General features: G+C 36.5%; 1 protein-coding gene across 1 annotated transcript; it reads left to right on the forward strand.

The window, feature by feature from the left end:
• The first annotated feature begins 1,408 nt into the window (after positions 1 to 1,408).
• Positions 1,409 to 26,070, forward strand: plekho2 (pleckstrin homology domain containing, family O member 2). Its single transcript, XM_079587082.1, has 6 exons — positions 1,409 to 1,773; positions 7,941 to 8,090; positions 9,896 to 10,018; positions 12,590 to 12,694; positions 12,890 to 12,988; positions 21,764 to 26,070. The coding sequence occupies exons 1-6, from the start codon at positions 1,765 to 1,767 to the stop codon at positions 23,399 to 23,401; spliced, it is 2,124 nt and encodes a 707-aa protein (XP_079443208.1). The 5' UTR covers positions 1,409 to 1,764; the 3' UTR covers positions 23,402 to 26,070.
• Positions 26,071 to 26,787: the final 717 nt, after the last annotated feature.

Consider the following 26,787-nt stretch of genomic DNA (forward strand, 5'->3'; position numbering starts at 1 on the left):
GCTTGTTGTGTGATTATTAGGAACTTGTTTGCATCCTCTTCCTATTCAGATATGACACATTGTGACGTGCTCCACACCCCCATGCAGTGCAAAATAACTGTGGATATATCCTTTGGCCTACTTGTGCATCATGGGGACATTTAAATTAAAAATATATATATATATTTATTTGCACTTTACATGAGCTTGTTTACTTCATACTGTGTGTGCAACTTACAAAAGTATATTTTTCTATCATTGTTTTCACAAACTGTCATTTTTGTGCATTTTTTTATTACTTGGATAGAATAGTTATATTTCTACTTGTGTAGCATATGTAGTTATAGTAGTTGTACTAGTTTACATTTTGCATTTACATTTGCATAATGCAAAACAGAGTATTATTTACAGCTTTCTTTGTTACCAGTGACACTTGTTTTTGTTATTTATGACATTAATTTATTTGTAGACAGCCTATATTTCCCTAATCTGTCTTTGAGTTCGAATTAAAGGCAAGCAAATGCAAACATGAACATTTATAATAATATTTATACAATTAATTGATACAAAAAAAACTCCACCAACCGTGTCAAATTTGTATGTGAGTTAGTGTGCTTCCTTAAAGACAGCATCTTTGAGCATTATAGCTTAGCAAGTTGTCATGGTGTGAATTATGATGAGTTTTTTTGGGCCCTAATTTGAGGCCTGCTAAAGCCGTCAAAAACATTTAATTGGAAGGTCTTGTTTATTTTACGTATAAATTTATATTCACTTTAAAAGGTTTTTTAACATTTCAGTAACCTCAAAAATCGCTTGACCGAGGAAGTAACCACTCAAGCTAACTTGAGGGCTGCATTCGAAATCACATAGGCTACTTGCCTATAGGCCTGGGTGAAAAACATTAGGCTATGCGACTAAAGAAGAATGTCCGAATTCACGGTAGCTACTTAACGATTCTGAACTGTAAAGCCTTCAAGTGCTTGTAGAACTTGTTATACAACGTGCCTACCCAACGTTGTATACAACGTGTAAACTTCTAATTTTCTGAGAGCTAAGACTTGTTGCACGGTACAGTGGCCACTGCATATTTAAGGTGTGTTCGACTTGAAGCGGCGCTGTGCAGACCAATCGGGTGTATGATCAAATGCTACCGCGAGAGCTATTCGAAGCTTGACGTAAAAGCAGCATTAATTTCAGGAACAAATTTAAATGAAACTAACTAAACATGAATACTGTCATTGAATACATCATTGTTCATTTTTAATATTACAAATAAAATACTTTGTTAAAAACATCTTTTAAATAGTTGACGAAGGCTATAGGGACGCCAAAAGGTGCGCGAGATGAATCGAAAATAGTCCAATACACGTTTAAAAGTCTGTGCCCTTAAAAATGGCATTTTATACCTCGCACACAGTCATGGATTTCTGTAAGAGCCAAGCTTAGAGATCGAATTCTTGGCGTTCCAAGGCTATCTAGATAGGCAGCTCAGTGAGCTCATGTTGTTTTGAGACGCAGCCGTGTGTCTCTTGGCAGCGGCTTTTGGGGACTTACCGGAAACCAAACTTTTTTTCTTTCAAGCCTCAAACTTAACTGTTGAAGTCGAAAGAGGAAAAGAGCAGCAGAGTCCCGTTAGATTTCAGACTCATACACAGTTCCTTGTTTTTCATCGTCATGTTGGATGTGAGAAAGTTGAGACGAAGAGAGATCAACAGTTTTAACCCGAGATAAAGTCCTGCGTCGAGCGTTTTCTTTTGCGCATAACGGGATCTTTGTTTTTATATCATGGAAGATGTGAGTATTTCATATAGCTTTCTTTTTCGATATACATATGGTGTTTTACAAGTGAAATTTAAAAATGCATAACTTTATTTAAAGTAAACAACCTTTGTCACAACTTTTAAACCCCATTATTGGCGACGTACGTGAAGTAAAACTAACTTTAAAGTTTACCATTTTTGAAGTAAAACTCACATGACTTAGTCAGTGCTGTTACTGTTATTCTCTCTCGGAAACTAAGTGTTAAAATGGTGGGTTGCATCACTTGTTTATTTGAAGCGTCTTTGTGCACTGGGAAAAAAAAACTTATTGTAAATGGTCCAACAGAATCAGTGTTAAGAAGTATTAGAATATGTTGTTCATCAGATCGAGGTGATGTAGCTTTTAGATCGGTACCAGGAAGTGAAGAACTTTAGCAGCATCCAACGCCCCTCTAAGTCAAAGCTTGTGTTTCTTGATAGATAGATAGATAGATAGATAGATAGATAGATAGATATACAGGCAGATAGACAGACAGACAGACAGACAGACAGACAGACAGACATATAAATGATAAATAGACAGAGCAACAGACAGATAGATAATAAATAGACGGACAGACCAAGAATGATAGATAGATAGATAGATAGACAGACAGACAGACAGACAGACAGACAGACACACACACAGACAGACACAGAGAGAGAGAGAGACAGACAGACAACCAGACAGACAGACAGACAGACATAAATAGACAGAGCAACAAACTGACAGACAGACAGATAGATAATAGATAGATAGATAGATAGACAGACAGACAGACATATAAATGATAAATAGACAGAGAAACAGACTGACAGGCAGATAGATAATAAATAGACGGACGGACAGACAGATAGATTGATGATAGATAGATAGATAGATAGATATAGATAGACAGCAACAGACGGACAGATAGATAGTAAATAGACGGACAGATCTATCTATCTAAGGTATGTCTGTCTGTCTTTCTGTCCGTCTGTCTGTCTCTATATTTAGTTTTAAACTAAGTGAAACAAAAACAGATTTCTGACAAAAAAGACCCCCTTATTTGAAGAAGTAGTTTCAGGAAACGTTTACTGAAATGAGGAAGTGACATTGGTCAGTGGTGCTGGAAGGCAAAGCTGAAACGCACATTGTTAATATGTTGTGTACACAGACATAGCTAGAATCTTTATTTAGCTTTTGATAAGATGAGACAGCATTACCTTGACATTAGTATGACATCGTGGTTATCATGTATTAGAGCAGAAGTGTCCTGAGTTGAAATGGGGATCAAGATGAATAGTGACAGATGTTTGTGTCAAGGAATCAATTTGTGTCTTCAATGCAGCCTGAATGGCACTTGTGTAAATCACAGGCAATTTGATGCCATATTTATCTGAACCTAATGACAGCATGGAAAAACATTCCCAATTTAATGTGGCGTTAAGACAAAGACCACCTGCTGTTATGGTCATAGTAAGTTTTGGTTGTTGTGGGATCTGATTTATAGCCTATACTTCAGAAATAGGCTAATTTCTGTTCACTGTTTTTTATTTATTTATTTATTTATGAAGATCACCCAGTGTTCACTTCTTAATGAAGCTCTTAATGAGGTTTCTCTCTTCTTTTTCAGCTTGTCATATACATTTAAAAGCAGTACCAGTAAAAGAGCACTTGTATATTATTTTTAGTCATTTAGATTTTCACTATCAGCCTAATGTCCGCTTCACTCCGTGAGCTAAGACCATTGTAACCTCTAGCAAGACCCCCAAATCCCACCAGGACTCAGACCACCCACAGTCCCGTTCACTAAACATCTGATGCATTTTGCACACAAACATTTAAACGGTTTTGTTTGAAATGCATAGTAGCAAATAAAGATGTATTCATTAGCAGAATTGTCTATTCAGATTTGAAAAGTTACCATTACACACACCATTCAAAAGTTTGGAGTTGGTAAAACGTTTTAACGTTTTTCAAAGAAGTCTCTTATGCTCTCAGAGGCTTCATTTATTTAATCAAAAATACATAAAATATATAAATATTGTGAAATAATTTTGCAATTTAAACTAATTTAAAATGTAATTTATCCCTTTGATTTAAAGCTGAATTTTTTTAGCATCATTACTCCAGATTTCAGTCACATGATCCTTCAGAAATCATTCTAATATACTTATTTGCTGCTCAAGAAACATTTTTTATTATTATCAATGTTTAAAAAAAACTGTGCTGCATAACGATTTTGTGAAAACTATGGTACATTGTTAAAAAAAAAAATCAGGATTTTTTGACAAATATTAAAAAAAATATTCAGAGTTAAAAAGAAGAGCATTTATCTGAATCAGAAATCTTTTGTACATTATAAATGTCTGACACTTTTGATCAATTTAATATATCCTGGCTGAATAAAAGTATTAAGAATACGTGCTGATTACAAACATGAAACAGTAGTGTATTATTTTTGGATCGACAGAAAATCTAAATATTCTACAAATATCTCTGCTAATTTCTTTTTTATAATGATGTGCAATTGTTTTAATGACTTTTTATTGCGGTATCAACCATTTCACATTTACCTGCCCCTAAATAGCACATAAAAACAAAATGAACTGTGGTCAAGAAATAACAGACCGCATTCTACATTAGAATTCAACCTAAGCCATGTAATAAAATGGTATAAATGGGCGGTTCTTGACCAAAACAAGGTGCACCTATTTCCTTGCAGGGCTCAAACCATCAGCCTTACACATTCTGGCTCTGAGTTTGATCCGCTAGGCCACATGCACCCACTAAAAGCAGTAAGATGCAAAAGCACTTGCGCATTCCAGTTGATTGATTCCTTCTTTTTTTTAGGATTGACCTGGTTTCACCCCTGAGTTGTCCCTGCTGTCCCCTTTCTGTTAAGCTATTGGTAACTAGTTTAGCGAGAGTTCTTTATTCCTGTAAAATCTGTAACTTTGGATACTATTTCCTCTTTTATACTTCTCTGATTGTTATTCATGTTTTACACTTCCCTGCTGGAGATTTTGCACATACTACAACGATACTGCAACAGTTGTTTGAGTGGACAGGTTTCCATTTGTCTTTAGACAACTGTTATTTATCGGTGGAAAGTTATATGCTCGCCAGAATTTGCAGTTTGAGTCTTTGAACAAGTTCAGTCGCTCTGGTCTTGAGAAGAGCCGCACAGATGATTCATATTTAGATGTGTGGCGAGTTGACACCGGCCAGGTCAGCGCACAGCACAGGGCTCTGATATTTGACCCAGATGGAGCTTTGTGCATGCATGGCTTTTTGTATGGATATGAAACACATGATTGCTAAATTGTACCGCACTAGCCTATACAATAATCTAGAGTACAGTAGTTTATGAATGTATGCATGAAGCTTCTAGCATATTCTGCATTAGAAACCAGTTTTAAACGCTTTTTTTATTTTGGAACATTTTGGAAGTGTAGATTTCAGTGTCGGAAAGTCACTTTTACTTTTAATTTAAAGTAGCTTATTATTATTATTTTATTTTTATATTATTATATTATATATTGTGTGTTGTTTTTTGTCATCATAAACCGCCTTAAGAATCTACCTTTTAAAGAAGCTTTATCAAATTATTATTATTATTATTATGAATTTCTTTTATTATATAAATCGAGGGTAAGGCCAGAAATGTTCAATGGGGTGGGCCTTCATAAAGTGTGCTAAGCGTATGAAAACTGCATGCCAAATTACCAAGATTTTTTTTTAAACAACAGCAAACAACAAACCTATAAAAAATTATACTGTAAAAAAAGTATTAACTTGAGTTCTGCTGCTTCTTTAAATCAAGTATAATCAAATTAGCTGTTACAAGTAGCCTATAATTTCAATTTAAATTATATTAAAACTGACTTAAATCCAGTCGAATCTCATATAACTTATAAAACATAAAGTTGACATTGCATAAATGATTTTTGAGTAAAAGTAATGTAAAAACATATGTTTCCATGACTTATTGATCATATCATCACCGGTACATGCCAAAACACAATAAAATGGCTCTTCCTAATTTCTATCAAGCACGTCACTACAAACTTTACATGAATTAATGTTTAGAATTTTTGGAAGTCAGAAAAGCCCAAACCTAAGGCTCTATGATTCTGATCTCTAGATAGGGCTCGAGTTCCTCAATTAATCATTTTGCTGGCTCATTTTATCAGCCACTGTGTGAAAATCATATATCACGTTTTCATTAGCACAAATGTGTTAATGGTGTTAAGGTGTTAATGATCTGCACAACCCCAGTTCGAGCAATACTGATGGTAGACATAGCAGATACCACTAATGAAACTTCTCGCTTTCTTAAATTATCTCATCTAGTACTGCAAGTTCCTGTTTGACTAAAGTGAGGTTATCATGTGTCTTGGCTTAATTCGTGCTTTATTTTGCACTGTAAAACACTGCATGCTCTGCCTCACTCTGCTTTCGAATCCAAATGGGCTCCACTCTGTTTTTTCACAATATGGATTTTTCCGTCCCACCCAAAGACTCTCTCTCTCTCTCTCTCTCTCTCTCTCTCTCTCTCTCTCTCTCTCTCTCTCTCTCTCTCTCTCTCTCTCTCTCTCTCTCTCTCTCTCTCTCTCTCTCTCTCTCTCTCTCTCTCTCTCTCTCTCTCTCTCTCTCTCTCTCTCTCTCTCGATATATATATATATATATCTCCATCTAGCGTGTTGTGATGTTCCTGTGCGCTCTGCTCCAATTTACACACAAACAGAACGAGAAAAACAAAGGCTCCCTCATGCTCCAATCTCCTCCCTCAGCACAGACAGTGTGAGAGCATGAGTGACCCGTTGCCTATGTTGGTTTCCCGGACAGGGCAGTGTGAGAAAGTGCCCCCCCCCCCCCCCTTCGGGCACCTGTACCTTCTATAGCACACGCTGCTCTTTCCAAAGGCCCTCAGTGAAAGTGGAAAAACAGCTCAATGACCCTCTAAAGAGACATCCTGAGGAATTTCCTCACATTGAAAATTCCTGGGAAGTCCAAATACAGCTGCAGTGGGGTGCATTTTATTGTATGAATCTAATAATATTTGCAAAACTTTATTCAAAAGGCATACAACTATATTTGCTTGTATCTTGTCATGATGGTTAGAACTAGATTTAGCTTCATAAACTATGAATGGCTTGTTTCCAACAAATGAGACGTTGTTAAAGAGGAATGATCAGATGTTATTTTTTAACAAGACAATGTTCTTGCCCAAATTGCAAAGGGAATCAAGAAGTGGTTTGTGAACAAGTCCATCAGTCTTGTTTTGGCCTGGTCAGAGAGTCTAGATTTGAGCCCTATAGTGAATATTTGTTCCACATTAAACTTAAATTAACTGGGAGACACTTTTCAACTACTTATGAACTGAAGCCATTATCATTGAGTGGAAAAACACTGACAGTATTTGTGCAGTTCTTGCTAATTTCCTGACTAGTGATTTGTGATTAAAAATGGTTAAGACCATTAAAAGAACACTAAATATTTTGCCATTTTTGGCTTGGCCAATCTTTGGCCCAGGAATGTGTTTTCAGTTTTTGTTTTAATTTCAGAAAATTAAATCAGTAAATTTGTTATGTTTTGTCATTTTTATATATTTATTTTATTTTTTCTATTTTATTTTTATTTTTTATTTATTTCCGATTAGTAATTTTAGTGCTTTGACATTCAACAAGGCAACATTTATAATAGTTAGATAGTCTTAATTTAGTTTTTGATCTACGGTAATGTTTTTTTTCTGATTTATTTTAAATTACTAAAATAGTTTTCAATAGTTTTAGTTTAATGATAATAAACCTGCTTCAATGTTATTTTGAAGGGTGTTCTCACAAGTAATATTGCACCTTCAAAGTTTAATTTTAAAGTTTAGAAGTATGCTGAATGATAAAACAAGATAAGATCCCCAAAAGCCATGAGAAGGCTGTGAAAAATGAAACGCAACAGATGTGGAAATAAGGCGTCATCCGTCCCTTTTATTAAGCCTGAAAAGGTGTTGAAGGTCACATGAAACCCAGAGCTGCCAAAAATGATAATCTATCCGCTACATGCAAACCTCCCATGTCAGGAATGCTCTCGCTGGACTCGGATCTCAATGCATGCCAAGTCAAACTGAAATGTTGGTTCACTAAGAAATGCTGATTCCTTCTTCCTTGGCAAAACAGGGTGTGAAAGAGGAGCCAGCCAAGCCTAAAGAGGTGAGGAGCGCTGAGAAGGCGGGCTGGTTGAAGAAGTCTTCAGGGAAGTTCTTGAGCAGCTACAAGGACCGGTACATTCAGCTGGACCGAACAGTGATTGAGGTCTACGAGAATGAGGCAAGTCTGCTAAATCATGATGAAACCTAGAATATGAAACAACAACCCTGTCGTAAAATATAATATTGCACTAGAAAAAGGGCTGGGACTCGATTGTATATCCATTGGGAAATGGATTGGATTGTAAAGTTTTCATTCCCTTTGCTGAAACAATTTTTTATTTATAGCTACAGTATTTGGCTGTTGGTTAACATTAAAGGGACAGTTCACCCAAAAATAAAAAATTATTTCATATTTTACTCACCCTCAAGTTGTTCCAAACCTGTATGAATTTCTTTCTTCTGCTGTACACAAATGAAGATATTTTGGAAGAATTTTGGGAACCAAACAGTTGTGGGGCACCATTGACACCCAAAAAAAAAGCTATGGAATTCATTTGGGCCCATCGACTCTTTGGTTACTAACATTATTCAAAATAACTTATTTTGTGTGCAGCAGAGGAAAGAAACTTATTCAGGTTTGGAACGACACAAGAGTGAGTAGATGATAAGATAATTTTCATTTTTGGGTGAACTGTCCCAACATAACATAACATTGGTTAACAATAGCCTCCTGTGTCAACGGAAATGGAATATGGGAAATGGAAATGGATTTTGTCCCCATAAGAGTAATGTGCACACATTTTCTAGAAAGCTAGTTTTTGTTTTTGGATAGATCTTTACTGATTTCCATCCCAAATGCAAAGCAGAATGAATTTAGATTTATCATTGGCCATCTATGCTTTATCAAGTCATTTAAATTAAGTTCTTTTCTCTGCCAAATTTGAGTTGTTTTGGTGAAATAAATAGTTTCACAACGGTGTACTAAAACATCTACCTTCACTTGAAGAATGAAGACAACACTCCGTAAGAAAGCAAAATCACAAATGAAATCACTTAAATGTCTTTTTTTCTCTTAGACTGAATTTTATAGCTCATTACTCTTATGTGACAATGTACTGTTTTTTTGTAGTCTTTTCATTTTGTATTTTAATTTGTATTTCAGTTTTATTTTGTGTTTATTTTTTTATTACACATTTAAACAACAACAAAATCTTCATGCCTTGAATAGCTTGACTGTAGCTCTAGACCCTTGCCTCATTTAGTATATGCGGTTCTATGAATATGCAAATGAGCCCTGCCTCCACTCACTCACGCCAGCTCAGAGATCCACTCGTTGACGTGATTGGTTACAAAGTAATTTGTGACGTCAGAAACCGTGTTTTTGAGACTGTCTTTGGTTCACTGCCGTTTTAAGCAGAAAATACTCAGCAATGGTGTTGACTTATGCATGTGCACATGGTTTGACTTAAAGCACATTAAAAACACAAAATAGACATATAAACAAAACTTGATTTTCACCTCAGGGGGACTTTAATTTTTGGAACCCATGGCAATTCTGTCGTTTACTCACCATCATCTTTTTAAATCCTCTTTTTAAGACTCTCCGTCATCTGTTGTTTTTAGCAGAATGTCCAAACATCTTTTTTTCATACAGTAAAAGCGAATGATGACCACAATTGTCAAATTTATGGATCTGTTCTTATCACACACAAATAGTCTCAAAAAACTGAAATGTAGAGGTCATAATGACTGTTTAGTCTTTATGCAGTGGGAACATTCTGCTAACTGTTTTCTATGGAAGAAAGTCAGTCATACCGGTTTGAAACAACATGAGTGTGAGTAAATGATGACCGAATTATCATTTTTGAATGAATGATCCCTCTAAATGGAACGTAGCTAAAACTTCATGAATTAGCAGCTTCCGAATAATAATTTTTTTTGGTTTATCCTTTTACAAATAGAACACTTTTCCCTGTCGTGCAGGAATTAACAACATGCCTGGAGAAAGTGGACTTGGACAACTATGTCACTTGTCACGAGTTAAAGAGTCCTTTCAAGAAGAAACACAGACTGGTACTAATACGGAGCCCCAAGAGCGGTAACAAGGTAATAATTAACATTTCAGCACAGTACAATGTCAAATACATCAGTCTACCATTCCTTTTGTATGTGATATAAAGAGTGGCTCACATTAGGATGACAATGCATTACACAGTTGTCCGATGGCTGGCTTGCAGTTGTGACGTCATTAGTTCAATATGGCACGCACTAGAGGCACACTAGGTCATTGTACTGAGTCTAATGAATCAGACACATATCTGAACGGACACATGACCAATGATGAGCATCATTACTCATGCATCATGTTCTGTGCCACTTCACTGGTTTTACATTTACTGTAAATAATGACAGAAAGCATATGTAAAAGGCTGGCTGTTGCTTGTTCAAAACAGCTGAGTCGTGCTTGTCTTTGTCCTTGGTGTCAAATATTGCGATACTTACAAAATGTAAGATATATGTAGGGATATCTTGTTCCATGTTTCAGATTTTTCCAATTTTATCTTGGGTTTGTAATTCATACAGTATGTTTTTTTGGCACTGTACTTCAAGATTAGCTCCACAAAGGTTTCATAGCCCCAGTTTTCACATGTTTCAAACGTTTTGTTAAAAAGTCTCAACTCAGGTTTTTAAAAAAGTTAAAATGTGTTAACCCAGTCATCTTGAGAAAAGCAAGACAACCTTTAGCAGAGCATCCACTTCCTGTCTTAGTGTTTATATATTCAAAAGGCAGAGGCAAGATTTCCTGTATAACCTTGCAAATACTTGTGGTATATCAAAACAGCCGCAAACCATCATTTCTTCACTTTCTAGTGAAAAGTGAATTTTCCTCCATAGACTATATGTATATTGTAAAAAAGAAAAAATGCTTTGATAGGTTAACTCAAAAATTTGATTATTTTTATTACACTTTAAATAATTGTGTTATTTTTGTATTCTTTATATTCAATAGTATTCAGCATACTATAGAATACTTTATATTCTAAGTATTTATTAATATTTTGAATTAGCTTCTATTTTATATTTTCAATTTTGGTAAACATTATGTGCTCATGTTATTTTTTTTATTAGTTTTTGTTTTTAAGTTAGTTTTTATCTCTACTTTTATTTCAGATTTAGTTTCAATAATTTTAGTACTTAGTTGGCACTTTTCTAATTTTCTAATTTTTCACTTGACTTAATAGTGTACATAATAATGTAAATACTTGTATCAGATGGTTTTACCAACTTATGATTTAATGTTAGCCCCACAGAAATGCATTTTAATTCAGAAATTGAAAGCTTGTTAATAACAGAAGAGGTGTATTGAAGTCATTGTTTGTATGATATGCATTATGTATATTTGAATAAATAATAGACGTGTGAAAAAGAATGTCACATAATTGACCCAGATACGGTTTTAAGGGCATTAAATGTTATAACAATATTTAAGTATTCATACATTTTTTCGTTTGGATAAAAAAAAAAATATATATATATATATATATTTAAAAAGATTAGATTGACTTTATGCATGTAGACTGCTGGATTGTGTTACTGTGTGTCAAACTGTTGTTTCCTGGCGGATTAGAGTTGATGGTAAATGATGACTAAGGTTTCACAAGGGAGTGAAATGCACATGATATGTCACAACTTTTGGACATACACACAGTATGTGTCATACTGCTCTATGAGCCCATATCTATTACAAACATATCTAATTTATTCTGTAAATATTGGTAGAATTCTTTAGCATGTTCGGTATATTTCGTGTTTACTATACGTGAATCCATGTGCTCTGAATCTAGAGAGTCTTGGAGGTGGGGAGAGGACTTTAGAAATGCGGAAGATACCTAACTGGCGAAATATGCTTTATTACTAACAGATGACGAGAGCGAAGCGTTGGCGAACTGCAAAGAGCTCAGCAGATGTCAAGAGACTTCTCTAGAAGAGAAAATGTGTGTGTGTGTGTGTGTGTGTTTAAAGAACAGCCAGACCATCATGTCACATTTTCCTCTCCTGAATATTGTGACCAGCCAGCTGAATGAGTCAGACACCACAGCCTAGTGTTTTATTTTATAATTAAACTTCAAGTACTGTAGTTCTTGAAAATAGTTTAAAGATTTAAGAGATTCCAAACCCTCCTGTTTCACTTTTTTTTATGAATATTTTAGGCACACCCTACTCTAAGAACATAAATCTTTTCACTTTTTTTAGGTGACTAGTACTTCGGAGGCTCATGCTGAGCCGGGCAAAATACAGGATGCTAGACACACTTCATATAAACCTAACACAGCTCAACAATGGGACATAAAAACAAACATCCTACGGACAAATCACTTTGTTTTGTTTTGTTTTTTGATGATGATGTTTCCAGTATTTAGGGATGTTCATTGCAAAACATAAACTGATTACTAGATAAAACCTTCTGAATATATTTGTTAAAATGTGGTCTGCAGGTAATGCATGTGATCCACCATGACATTGAATCCAGGGTTATTTCAGAATTCTATTTTGTAAAGAAAAGTATAGGTTTAGCATGTGCAACTGAAGCTGTCATTATTTCAATATTTTATTGATGTGTATGCATATACTATTTAATAGATAAGACTTCATCTAAATTTGTTGTGTTCATTTTAGGTCCAAGATGTCAAACTTCAGGCACAAAATCCTGAGGAAAAAGAAGCCTGGATCAAGGCACTCGCTGAAGGAATCAATAAGGCAAAGAACAAAATTTTTGATGAGGTACCGTTCATTGTTTAGCTGTTGAACTTTACTGTGATATTTGAGGACACTTCAATATAAATAGGGCCATGCCATGCAAAAATAAATATATATAAAGAACATACCAATCCTTACATTGTGTTGCATGTATGTATGACCATAATTACAGTTACTTATACCAAGGTAGCTGCTTATTTTTTATGTTTTATATCTCAGGTAAAAGTTGATGAAAGCTGCTCATTAGAACATGTTACTCGGACCCGACCTAAGGGCAACCGTGGGAGAAGACCGCCAACAAGGATACACATGAAGGAGGTACGATAGTTTCAAACATACAAAACATTTACAACAGCCTTTTAACATTTATCAACCCTGTTGGAGGATAATTAGGGATACATACAGGGCTCGACATTAAGGCTTGTCTGTGTAAGCCGCGCTGTATTGGTCCAATGAGGGTTTCCAGTAGCACGGAGAAGGAAGCGCGTGTTCTAGTCTTTCCAGCATCTCAAAGTAATTTGGGTTAAATGCAATACATTTCTCATATGTATTTACTCGTTATTTCATCTGACTCCATAAATGAAAGGTTTTGATAATATCTATGCATCACTAAAAGTGAGCGAATGTTTGATTATTACTTTTAGACTATTAAATGAACAAGGTCAAAATCAGTTTGAATAATCAAATATAACAATTTATTAAATCAGGTATCAGGTCAATTGTATAATCAATTCAAAGATAATCAATATAAAACATGAATAAAAGAAGAGATGCGAACCCAACCTGATGCAAAAACATGAGGCTGGAAGTTTCGGTCACTCCCAGCCATCACGGGCCAGTCTAGATACAGAAAAGCCCAGATTCCTCTGCTGCATTCCATTAAATAGCCAAAACCTCTTTCACATGCTAACAATGGGAATTTACATTCCGAGTTGACACCTTTTGGAGGTAGGAGACCATTTGCCTAGAGACCAGTCTTCCTTTGTGTGCCAGTTTCTCTAAACTTCTCAAAACCTGATTTCTTTTTGTTTAATTAAGTTGGAAATGAGACATTTGTACCACTCACTCTGAGACATTAAAAATGATACTAAACATAATCATCATTCATATTAAACCACATATATATTCTTGTGTGAGTCTTTGGTGTGAGAGGGAGTGAAACTGTATGGGGGAGGTCAGATGGTAATTTCCAGCAAGGTCCTTTGTCCAGACCAGTCTATCTCTCTAACCAGTTTCTCCAGCCTTACAGTCCCTCCTTGGCCCCGTGGGTCACATTCGGATGAACACTTACGGGGTCACAGTAAGGCGTTTGTTGTAATCCTTGAGATGTAACTCAAAAAGTGTCTTTGCAATGTTAGCATCTGTAGAAGCTCAGCGGGCTGTGTTCACCTGCAGAACACCTGGTCTCACCAGGTGTATGTAACTTGAGTTCAGCAGGTGGATGAATGCGTTCAGTTTTTTTCTTCTTGTAATCCTGTGATGTAAGCAAAGTTCATAGAGTCAATCTGGACATTTGTGACTTGTTCAGTTCGGTGTCATTCCTCCATGGAGAAACGTCTGCTTCCCTGGCACCTTCTCCACGATGATGATCTGACCCTTCTTGACCAATCCTGTCACCTCCAGCGGTGCGGTGGTCTGGGCAGACCTCAGTGGATGAAGGGGTTCTCCTTCGGTCCACACTGCTTTGTGTGAGACACCTGAAAAGCATCTTAAATGTCCGCTTCACGATTGAGCACATATGAACTTACAGTCGTAAGGAAATGCATAGGAACGCATAATGCAATAAAGCAAAATCATGTCATGTTAAATGTAAAATACCATGTTCATGTCAGCAAGTGTGAATGGTACATCTGGTCTCAAGTGTTCCTCAAGGTCAGGTAGGGTGGTCCCTTTTTAAATATCCAATTCTTCACTACCCCTGTGATAATATTAAATAGTGGAACTTAAATATTCTTGGTCTGACTTACTCAAAGGAAATGCAGCAAGAGGTCGGTGTAATCTAAATAATCAAATCGATGGTATGCATCAACAAATTTTGTATTCACAGTAATAATAATATCTAATCAAAATCATGAAGAAATACATATATAATAATCATTGTTTGTTCAGTAATCAGTAATCTTCCAATGCATAATACAAGAATGGAGATCGTTCATTCCTTGTATCAGTGTGTGTGTGTTTGTTTGTGTGTGTGTTTGTTTGTGTGTGTGTGTGTGTGTGTTTAGTCATATGACAGTTTGGTGTTTGTTTGTTTGTGTGTGTGTGTGTGTGTGTGTGTGTGTGTGTGTGTGTGTGTGTGTGTGTGGCTGGCTAAGTCACAGGACAGGGTTGAATTGTAATTTTTTGTAATTGATTGAAGCGTTCACACTTCAGATAGTTTGTTTTTATAATGTGTCTGTTATTAGAGGCATTTTTGAGAAATCATGGGCCCTATGATTTTCCAACCACACCAATAACAATCAGTTAAACATTTTTGAATTTTAATAGCAGGTCTGCCTCTGCTTTAGAATTTGCATTATCAATTTGTGACTGTAGCCATTCATGTGTACGTTACAGTGTTTTCCCATGAGTTAGTAGTGTGTACTGTCATCATGGGATCAGCTTTGCCATCCTATGTGTGTGAAGCTGTCTGGATCTGTTAGTGTGATGATGGACAATAGATCATTAGTGAAGTGTCACTTTTGGTCTCTATGCCATCTTTATCTTCTTATGTGTAGTGTTCAGCGGTAATGGAGGTGTGTGTTCAGTGTTCATGCCTAAGAGATGGGTGGAATCAAATAGGATAATTGTGTTGTAAATTTGGATCCAGTTCTAACTGGGAGGCCACAGTTATGCAGTAGTGTGTTACTGTGATGTGTGAGTGGCCTCTTGAGTTGTCTTTTCACCCATCTCCAGAATTTCAGGTTATATTCTACAATCCCGCTGTCCTGCTTTTGGTGCAGGTGGAGTCCGGTCCGTCCTCCGGGGAATTTCAGTGTTAAAACCTGAGACAGAAACAAATGCAGAGAAAACCACAGTTAATTCAGATATTTTCAACGGTTTCAAATTTTTAATTCCTGTTTTCACATGAAACCGAGTTTCATTGACCAGGTCTAAATTGTTGCTGTTTCAGCGCAGTGTGTGACACCTAAAGCTGCTCTTGGAGTTCAGTCTTCACAGTCTGCTTGTGTCATGAGCATTAGAGATCACAGTTCTGCTGGGGAAATCTTCTGGATTCATCTGAGTTTTTATCACTCATATTGTCATTGTAAGTTGCTCTCATTACAATCAGATCTGTGGGCAGAAATTTGTTCACCTGGTTCGGTGTTGCCTGTTTTATGGTGTCATTCACACATTCGGTTAGTGCAGATATTTTTTGACCTGCAAGAAACTGTGGTACCCATCCGCTCTTTAGCATTTCACACCCTCCTCGTAAATTTAGTTCTCTGATCAGATTAAATTTTATTTGGCTGTTACCTGTGCCACACTTCTAGTCGTGTTTGCAGTGGTAAAAGGCAAAAATAAAGATATACCCCCCTCCGGTTTGGCACTGGGGAGCCCACAAATGAAATTTAATTTTAAGGATGATATTATATTTCGAGTTATAATACAATTGCTATATTTAAAATAATTCAGATGTGAAACTATTAAGCCATTTGCTATTGAGCTGCTACCCGACCAGCAAATGACGCTAATAGCTGAAGACCTTGAGTAATCAAAGTTGTCAGCTCAGTGAGCGTTTTAGATGCTTTTGAGCTTTGTTTATCTGCAGAGTGCTGTTTTCTGTCAGAGTGTGGTTGTCTGCGTTTTTTGAAATAGGGTGGAGGTCTGCCTCTGTCCAGGGACCAACACTTTTCCTCTGTATGGCCTGTTTTGTGACAGGAATTACAGAATCTGCTCAGTTTGCCACAGTGTGGCTTCCTGGATTCTCCTGCAGACGGATGATTTTCATGACATTCTAACACAGCTACCTCACAATGCATTTGTTTTCGTGACTCAATTCGTGTTGCCCAGCCAACTATACCTTCAAATGTATTTTGAGCTGGAGAAGCACCATACGTGAGCGATTGCTGTACACGCGGACCTGCATTTGTAAGCAGTAAATCAAGGAGAGTTACATTGTTGTGGTTAACATTTTCAATTCCAGCATACTCCTCAAAAAGTTCAAACATATTTTCTGCATATGTCTCAAACGATTCTTCAGGATTCTGTTTCCGATTGAAAATCAGTTCCCATCCAACAGGACTACAACCACGCAGATCACGAAGGCATTGTTTGAGTCTATTAAAGATTTCACTCTCAGGCTCATTTTGACACGTTGACTGCACAATGGTACCTGTCATCAAAACCTGTGGTATCTTGTAGATCAAAACATCTGGAATTGAGCTGATTACAATTTGCCAAATATCTTTTGGTTCGAGTTGAAATGCATGTTTTAGACTTACAATGCGTCGCCACCATGGTTCGAATGGCCCTTTCAAAGGGAATGGTCCGATCTGTGCTTTAAACAAGTTACATTCAGTTACCGTTAAAGGACGTCGGATGCTTGACTCTGTGCCGTTTGGGTGCCGTATCACCTTAAGGGCTGAGACAGGCACTCTTTTCAAAATTTGATCACGTGCTTCATCTGTCTGAAAAGATACACGATTGTTAGAGCAGGCTGCCTCATCTAAGAAGTGCACATTTTTTGTCCCATCGCTGTTGAGCGTTATGGGAGACTTGGACTTTTTAGCATTTAGCTTAGCCTTAAGATCTGCAATGGTGTCTTTGTGATTTTTACACTTTTTAGTCAGGGCTAACTGTTCAGATAGTAATCTATCTAGCTGTGTTTGAAGATCTTGAATCTTTGCCTCTGACATTTGTGCCTCCGCATTTTTTGAATGCACTTCTTCACATTTAACCTCCATAAGCGAAGATAGAAATTTGGTTGACTTATGTAGCTGTTTATAACTTATGAAGTTTAAAGCCTCAATTATCTCACCATGTTTTGATTTCTTCTGCTTACTACCCACTGTTTTCCACCAAGTGAAAATTTCATTGTCAATAGTGTCTATGGTAAGACCTTTTCTACTGAGTTTGCACAGTGTAGGCTCGACCTTTTCGGCCCATAGTTTAAACAGGACATGTTTATTATCCATGTTCCAATTTATATTTGCTTAATTTCACAATGATGGAAAGGGTTTTTCGTTATAGAATTAGTGAGAAGCGCGTTCGCTGTTTCTCTTTTTAGATTTCAAATGCTTATTCTTTCATTTTTAGTCTCTTTAAAGACTACGTGTAGGTAAAATTATTATTTTAATGTTTAATTATTCTCTTTTGACTCTTTAATAATATTTTATCCGCTTAGATTTAGGAGACTATATCACTTAGAGGTCCTGGTCTTTCGCAGGTCTCTCGACACAAACTCGCCAGTCCTGGTCATCAATCAGAGGTAATTGGTTATATATCTAGGATTTGCCGTAATTCACACGTACACAATAAAAGATACTTTTTCATAACCTTCTTGAATGCCCCCTCAGGAACTTAATCCAATCATTTACTTTAGTAGAGAATTATCTAAAGTAACATTAAACTAAGAACAGAGGTATGAGCGTACCCCAAATTTAGATTGATCAAATAGCTTTTGCTATTTCTAAACGGAAATTAACCCGCTCCTGCATTCAAGTATACTTGCAATGATGCCAGGTCTCAGCCCGTTGCTGATCTGGTCGCAGAATTGTGGAAATATACGAATCCAATAATATATTTAGGAAAAAAACAACCTCAGAGTCATTTAGAATGAATTCAAACGTAACAATGCATAAATTTTGTTCAAGATTCAGAGTTACTGAACCCTAATGCGCAACGTTCTCTGGAACTTTGAATATGAGAGTTTTGTTGTTTCAGGATTAATAAGATGCGCGTTCGCTGTTTCTGATTTTCAAATTCATTGCGAATCACATCATAGCATGGCATAGACACACGTGTTTAATTCAGTTCAACACAGGACACATGGCCTAGAGGATATCTACAGCCTTTACCTAAGTGTTTCAAGTACACTTACAGTAAAGCAATCCCGTGTTTAAAGAATAAACTTAAATTTAGCCTATGCACATTGTTGTACAAACGACTAAATTGTGTTCTATGAGCATAATGTGTTCATACAATTTCCAATTTGAAAATTAACAGAATTATTGCATGCTTTTTAATCTCATATGTGTTAAAGTTCAAGCTTTCAAATGTAGTTTGTCAAGATTAGTTTAGGTTTAGTATAGGATATTAATGCTTTCAATGTGACTTTGGGCCTAAACCGGTGGGCCGGCGGCACAAAGGGTTAAGCGTTTGGAAGCAGCATGGACATATTTAGCTTAGCCTAAAACTGATTTTTAGCCTGTAAATCATGTCATCCTATTTTTTCCAAACTTCTTTGGTTTTCATAAACAATTAATCGACCTGCCTTTTTATTTATAAAACGCGTTTTTCGATCGTTTATAAACTTAGATTTTTATTTTTGTTGTTTGCTCATTCTCTTTGTGTTGCTGGTTTGTTTACAAGCCAATGCAACAATGGCAAAAAACATGCGGCTGGTTTTAAAACGTTTAGGCTTTATTTTTTCGGTTCTTCGTCGAGTTATTCATTATTTGGAAGATGTTATTCCAATTTTAGGTTTTGTTTCTTGTTGCTTAGGCAAACAAGGAGATCTTTAAAATCTATTCAAGTGTTTTCATTCTTCATCTGCGCTGCTAATCTAATCACGTCCTCACACGTGTTTCTAGACAAAGAGCCTTCCGACCTGTAACAATGCAAACATTTTCTCAAACACTTCTAAAAAGGGCAGAAAAAGTTGACTTACCACAGCGCCGGAAGAAAGAGAAGATGTTCAAACCTCTGTGTTGATTTTAGATTCCCAAAATTTTTCTGGAAAAGACTTTGCTCGCGAAATTCATCTGAGATCACGTCTCGGGGTCACCAATTTGTAAGCCGCGCTGTATTGGTCCAATGAGGGTTTCCAGTAGCACGGAGAAGGAAGCGCGTGTTCTAGTCTTTCCAGCATCTCAAAGTAATTTGGGTTAAATGCAATACATTTCTCATATGTATTTACTCGTTATTTCATCTGACTCCATAAATGAAAGGTTTTGATAATATCTATGCATCACTAAAAGTGAGCGAATGTTTGATTATTACTTTTAGACTATTAAATGAACAAGGTCAAAATCAGTTTGAATAATCAAATATAACAATTTATTAAATCAGGTATCAGGTCAATTGTATAATCAATTCAAAGATAATCAATATAAAACATGAATAAAAGAAGAGATGCGAACCCAACCTGATGCAAAAACATGAGGCTGGAAGTTTCGGTCACTCCCAGCCATCACGGGCCAGTCTAGATACAGAAAAGCCCAGATTCCTCTGCTGCATTCCATTAAATAGCCAAAACCTCTTTCACATGCTAACAATGGGAATTTACATTCCGAGTTGACACCTTTTGGAGGTAGGAGACCATTTGCCTAGAGACCAGTCTTCCTTTGTGTGCCAGTTTCTCTAAACTTCTCAAAACCTGATTTCTTTTTGTTTAATTAAGTTGGAAATGAGACATTTGTACCACTCACTCTGAGACATTAAAAATGATACTAAACATAATCATCATTCATATTAAACCACATATATATTCTTGTGTGAGTCTTTGGTGTGAGAGGGAGTGAAACTGTATGGGGGAGGTCAGATGGTAATTTCCAGCAAGGTCCTTTGTCCAGACCAGTCTATCTCTCTAACCAGTTTCTCCAGCCTTACATCTGCTTGTCCGGGACAAGTGGATTTTTTTGTAGGACAAGTGGAAGTGAAAATTAGCTTGTCCCACTGGACAAGTTAAATTTCAAACAAAATAAAATACCATGTTACTTCACGTTATGTGCCACTCATTACGTCTATTTTACAGATTTAATTTTACCGATTTGAAACGAACACATTTTTTCCCCCACAATCCGTCGAACCAGCGTCCAACTCAGAATGCTTTGATTGGCCAATCAGGAGGTGGTCCAAGTTGAAACATTTTTACCTGCCTCAAAGCGCCAGGAAAAGCTCCAAAAACAAGTCAGCTTACTGTTACACCAGAAGCACCATACAAATTAAAACGGGAACGAAAATTTGTCACCAAATGGAAATGAATTCGACTGGGTTATTTATGAAGACGGAGTAATGGTCTGTGGCGTCTGTCGGGGGCAACCCAACCCGGCTGACAAGTAAGTTATGTTAGCTAGCTAGCGTCGGCAGCCGTGTACTGTAAACAAGCATTAACAGCATTTGTATTGGTTAAATGTACATAGTTAAATATTAGCTAATGTTCAGATGTAAAGTAGCTACACGTTTTAAAGTATCCCTTGGTAAATCAGCCTCTGCTGGGTAGAAAGTGGCATTTATCAAAAATAAATTATAAAATTATAAATCTTTACCCGGACAAAAAGTGAATGTCAAGCCCTGTACATATATACAATTTTGGCCAATAAATTGCTATTATTAAAAATTAATAATGCATCTAAAACTATTAAATACAAAAATACTGAAAGATTAAATAAATGCTTTTAATAAATTAATAAATTCATTAAGTTAATTTAGGCGTCACAGCATAATGTAATATAAGGTAATAAAGGAATTGAGCATGCACAATTAAATATGCAATATTGAGTTGTTTAATGCTTTTGAAGAAATATCTTATGTTCACCCTAGACTACATTTATTCAAACAATGAGAACAACTTAAGAAATATTATTACAATTGAAAATATATATTTTTTTCTATTTTATTATATTTTATAGTGCACTTTTTTTCCTGTGAAGGAAAGCAATTTTTTCAGCAGCCATTAGTTCAGTCTTCAGTGTCACATGATTCTTCAGAAATCATGCTGATTTGCTGTGCTCAATAAACATTTGTTTTTATTTTCAATGTCTTTACTGTTTTTTTTTTTTTTAACTTAATGCATCCTTGCTGAATAAAAGTGTTACTTTTTTTTTTTTTTTTTTTATCGTACTGCTACTGACCCAAAATTTTTGAATGGAAATGTATGTATATTGTGAATCCCTGAGTACAATAATGCAGCAATATCCGCTAAATATACTATTCTGGCTATTCTTACAGGTTGCGAATGTCTCAAGTGATGGAATATTGAGACTGGACCTTGACGGTGACGTTGTCATGCCGAATGGAACTCATTGCTTGAATACAGAAGAGGATAAACCAACTGAAACTTCCAAACCATCTGTGACAACGAGCAACAGCATTCAAGAGGAGGACATCGATGAAGAGTCCACTCCTCAGAAGAAAGTTATAAAGCCACCCATGCCGCCATCAAAAGACAACAAACCCTGTGAAATCCATAAAGAGGATGAGCCCAAAAATGAGGAAGATGCACCGCAAAAGAAGATTCTAATGCCACCGATGCCTCCATCAAAGGAAACTAAACCCTGCGGATCTGTTGATGGGGCCGCTGTTGAGGAGAATATCTCAGACAGTAAAGTAGAGGTTGAAGCAGATGGCACTGCCACTTCTGAACGAACCCCGTCCACCAAGAGCGTCCAGCCCCCTAATCCTCCATCCAAACATATGAAGCCCAACCAACCGGCAACACCAGCCACAGTCACAACAGAGGAAAAAGAACCTCAAGAGAAAAATGAGGAGGTTGACGGTGAAGGTACCAAAGTGAATGGAGGTTCAAACGACAAAGAAGACCAGAACAAGTCAGAAGAGGGAGAGACCTTTGTTGTATCCAAAAAGGTAATGAAACCTCAAGTTGTAATGTGGGATTCACCCACTATGCCATCAAAAGAACCTAGAGCTGAACAGGAAGTGAAAAATTCAAAGAAACCCTCAGATACCACCGGAGAAGTGGCAACCTCGGAAGAACCTCGCCAACTTAATCTCACTCCAGTTTCGACCCCTGAATCTGTAAAAAAGAGTCCTGGTCCCCCTGCTCCACCCAGGAAGAAACCATTAAAGGCACCTGCCAAAAAGGAGGACACTCCCCCACAAAGTGGCCCAATGGTCCTTACCGACACCACCATTTTGTCTTCAGAAAAGGTCTCTGAGCCGTCTTCAAAAACAGATGACATCAAATTGATGATTCCAGAACCCAAAACTGAGCCTGTTGGTGATGTGTCAAGCGAAGAGTTGGAGGAGAAGTCTTTAGACAGTGGTCAACACTCAGGGGAAGAGTCTGAGACTGGTGACCATGTTACGCCGTCCTCCACAAAGCTCAAAGGAAGCTCCCAGGTACTAGATTTGGAGATCAGCGAGGATGATCTAGAACCATCCGACAGCAAAGCGAAAGGTTTGGAGGAGCCATCGTTAAAAAACCCGTCCACCACCCCAGAGACCTCAGTTCCCAGTGCAAATCCAACCCCGAGCCATTGTGCCAACAAGTCCCTGTTTCTCTCTATGCCTCTCCAGCATTGTTTCAAAGCTCGCTCCGCATCTCTAGGAGACCTCCTTGGGGAGGACGGAGAGAAGGTGGAAATCAAGGGGAAAGAGATACCAATGAAACGGCATGGAAGTGACATGAAGGACTTGCAAAGCAAAGTGTCTTTGGAGATAGAAGCGACGGGAGAGCTGCTGAATTCAATCGCAACTGGACAGAGCGGAGAGGCGGAAATGAAGGTGGAAGCGAGACCAGAGAGCTTGCTCAACGAAGCAATGGAGAAGCTCAGGCAAGCTGACCAGTTCTTACGGGAAGCCAGGAGCCTTAAAGATCATAACAAAAGCAACAGATTAAGTTTGTAATGGTAAGTGTTGGTGGAAAGAACCTATAGGGATGATCTATGCTGAAAATGTACAGTATCCTAATGATCAAATGCAATGCTTACCCCCAACCATTTTCAAATCTCCAAGCTACTATTTAAAAGATGCCTTACAGTTTTGCTAATGTAGCCTCTAGATGGTGATACTGCAGGCCTACGTATTGTTGCAAGGCTGACAAACCATTTTCTCTCCAAAATAAGTAAAATCCCAAGAGCTAAATTTGTAATTGCTACATTTTATTTTGTGGAGAAACAGCTTGTTAGCTCACCTGCTGTAATGTCAAGTGTGTTTTTAGCTTGCTTCAGACTCGCTTTAGGATTGGTTTCTCATTCCATCGGTGTCCTAATGATTTTGGTCTTAGTTATATATCGCACTTTGTTCTGTAGATTTGAAGATTTGTTGTACACAAAATGTGTGCCTTATGTATCAGATGACAAATCCCCATAAATAACATGTGCACATAACCACTATTGGGATAAGTTAGCTTTTTACGCTAACACGTTTGTTGAACGGTTTATGTTGTATTTTAAATTTTGCACTGCAACTCCTGTGTAAAAAAGGAGTTTAAAATTGTGTGTGAAGGGACATTAGACATTAAGTTAGCTAGTGAAAATGAGAAATCGAGGAGAGATACCGAAGTGCTTTTTAAAGTTGTACTAGTATGTTTGTTTCACAAGCCCTCATTTTCCCACTTTAAAAATACTATAAGCTATTGCAGCCATTGCTATCTAAACTGAATTAGACCACCCGTCCCTTAAACCACACATCCTCTTTCCAAAACTCAGCCTTTCAAAGCCTTCTCAGCCAACCCGAATGTGCGCGGTAATTCACAGGGAGATTTTTCTGAAGATTGTTTTCTGATTGGCTGCTCTCCTTACACTTTTTTTTTTTTTTTTTTGCTGTTTACAGAGCCAAGACAAAGAGACAAGTGTTTTTCTTAAGACATCCATTTCAGTGATATCTGAAATTTTTTTTTTAATAATAATTACAGCACCTTTAAATCTCGTTGATCATAAAATACCTAAAATATAATAAATAATGGTTAATCACAGTTTAAAACAAAATATATAGCACATGGATAGTAGTGTACAATATAACTATATATTTCCTGGTTCATGTCCGTTGTGGAAAGTGCAGGCCAGAGTTTACAGTCAGTCTTCTGTTTTGTGTTGGCATGATGACTATTCAGTTCTGAATGATTCATAGATGTTTTCGTCACATTTAAAATTATTCATTTTAAATGTATCGGGTATGAAATCATAGTAAAGGGGAATGATTATGACTTGAAAGAGTTAACATTGTTCCATGATCTAATGACTACCTAATCTAAAGAATATCCATTTTACTATTTAAAATGTTCACAAATATAGTACAGCTCTAAAGTTTGGGATCGGTACGATTTCTTTAAATGTTCTTTCATAATCTCTTATGCTCACCAAGACTAATTTATTTGATCAAAATACAGTAAAAACAGTAATATTGTGAAATATTATTATTACAATTTAAGATAACTTTTCTATTTTTTTTAATACGTTTAAAAATTTAATTTAGTCTTGTGATGGAAATTATTTGATATTATCTGTTAAAAACAGTTGAAGCCGTAATAGATTTTTATTTTCATGATTCTTTGATTAATAGAAAGTTAATCAAATCTTTACTGTCACTTTTGATCAATTTAATGTGTCCTTGCTGATTAAAAGCATTACTTTCTTCTTAAAAAAATCTTTCTGACCCCAGACTTATGAACGGTATTGTAGGAGTCACAACTTTAAGTTGTAACGGTGTTGAAGGTTCACCCATTTGCCATTTTCTTCGTCTCAAAGTGTTTGCACATCATGGTAGCACTGCGAAAAGACACATAATCATGCAAACACTGTAAGTAAATAGTCTCTCCATTGTGTTCTGTCATACTGATGATGTGGCCACAGCGGTTCACTCTTCACACAGTCTATTAATAAACTACACGTACGAGCTTCCTGCTGCCTAGCCCAATCGACATGTCACCTTTAGTTTCTTTCCGCAGAGATAGCTGGTTACCACACTCTTTTTATACATAAACGGTTACCGAGTGTCTGCAAAACCAACTTGTGTAGGAGATGGTTACATCAAGTTAGTTTTACTTCAAATTATAGTAGGCCTAATAAAATCGAGAATATTCCCATGATGAAAAGTGTTTTTTTTTTGTGGTACAATTTTGTTAGATATGATCTTACATGTAAATACTCTTTGATATGAAGTATAGTCTTTGATAATGAGATTCATCTTAGGTCTTTGTCCTTTTAGCGTTTAATTTCCCTCTGACGTTTCGAATTGTACTCCTATTTTCCTATTTGAACATCGTTGTAAATAACACTGCCACCAGTGAACTGCTTAATATTTAAGTTATTAATGTTCTGACATATTCATGTTTGTTTTCTGTCTAAAAACAAAGCTTAAGAACAAATTTAGAATGACTGTTTACTGTTAAATGTTTACTATTGAATTTGAAGACGCTGATGGTTGTATTATGTCTTACAGTATCTGTTAATTGCATTCACTAACTGGACTAATGTTTATTTTTTTTAATCTAAATGCATATTAAATGTGCAAAAATGGGAAACAATTGCTTTGCTAGGCATGTCTAAATAAAGACTGAATGTCTTTAATATTCACTGTGTTGTCGGACTCTTTGTGGCTTTTTCTGTCCATTTTAATATATCAAATATAAGCAGTACCGTTTAAATGTTTGTCATGTTTATGTGTTTTAAAGAAAATGGTGCTTTTATCACTTGCATTAAATTAATCAAAGAATGTTTCAAATTAATGCTATTTTCTGTTTCTCCAAGACTGTTTGACTTTCTAGAACAGAGTTTTTACATTTCTTTCTTTTATACACACTATTTTCAATGTTTGTGTGTATTTCTAATTAAATCAACTGAGCTGCAACAACTGAAAAACAAATGCAGTGTTGGAACTGTATATAGGCCTATGCACAGTGGTACACAAATACTTGGTCCGTTTAGAAATTACTAAAACAGGAAGTGTTTTATATACAGAGCTTTTTGCTTTTACCATTTTTTTTTTGTGATGCCATTAACTGGATTGCATAAGCAGAGTGTGTGCGTGCGTGCGTGCGTGCGTGTGTGTGTGTGCGTGTGTGTGTGTGTGTGTGTGTGTGTGTGTGTGTGTGTGTGTGTGTGTGTGTGTGTGTGTGTGTGTGTGTGTGTGTGTGTGTGTGTGTGTGTGTGTGTGTGTGTGTGTGTGTGTGTGTGTGTGTGTGTGTGTGTGTGTGGAAATGGGCAGGTATTGTTTTTTTTTAGCTTATAAAGAATCAGTTCCGCATTATGCTTTAGAATTGCAAAATGTGGAACTGACCAACAGAACACTGC

Source organism: Phoxinus phoxinus, assembly GCF_949152265.1.
Source record: "Phoxinus phoxinus genome assembly, chromosome: 2".
Classification (NCBI taxonomy): Eukaryota; Metazoa; Chordata; class Actinopteri; order Cypriniformes; family Leuciscidae; genus Phoxinus; species Phoxinus phoxinus.

Excerpts from the sequence above, each read along its gene's own strand:
- plekho2 (XM_079587082.1), top strand. Across the intron at positions 12,695-12,889 it reads AGAACAAAATTTTTGATGAG|GTAAAAGTTGATGAAAGCTG; the intron begins GTACCGTTCATT and ends TTTATATCTCAG. Across the intron at positions 12,989-21,763 it reads CAAGGATACACATGAAGGAG|GTTGCGAATGTCTCAAGTGA; the intron begins GTACGATAGTTT and ends CTATTCTTACAG.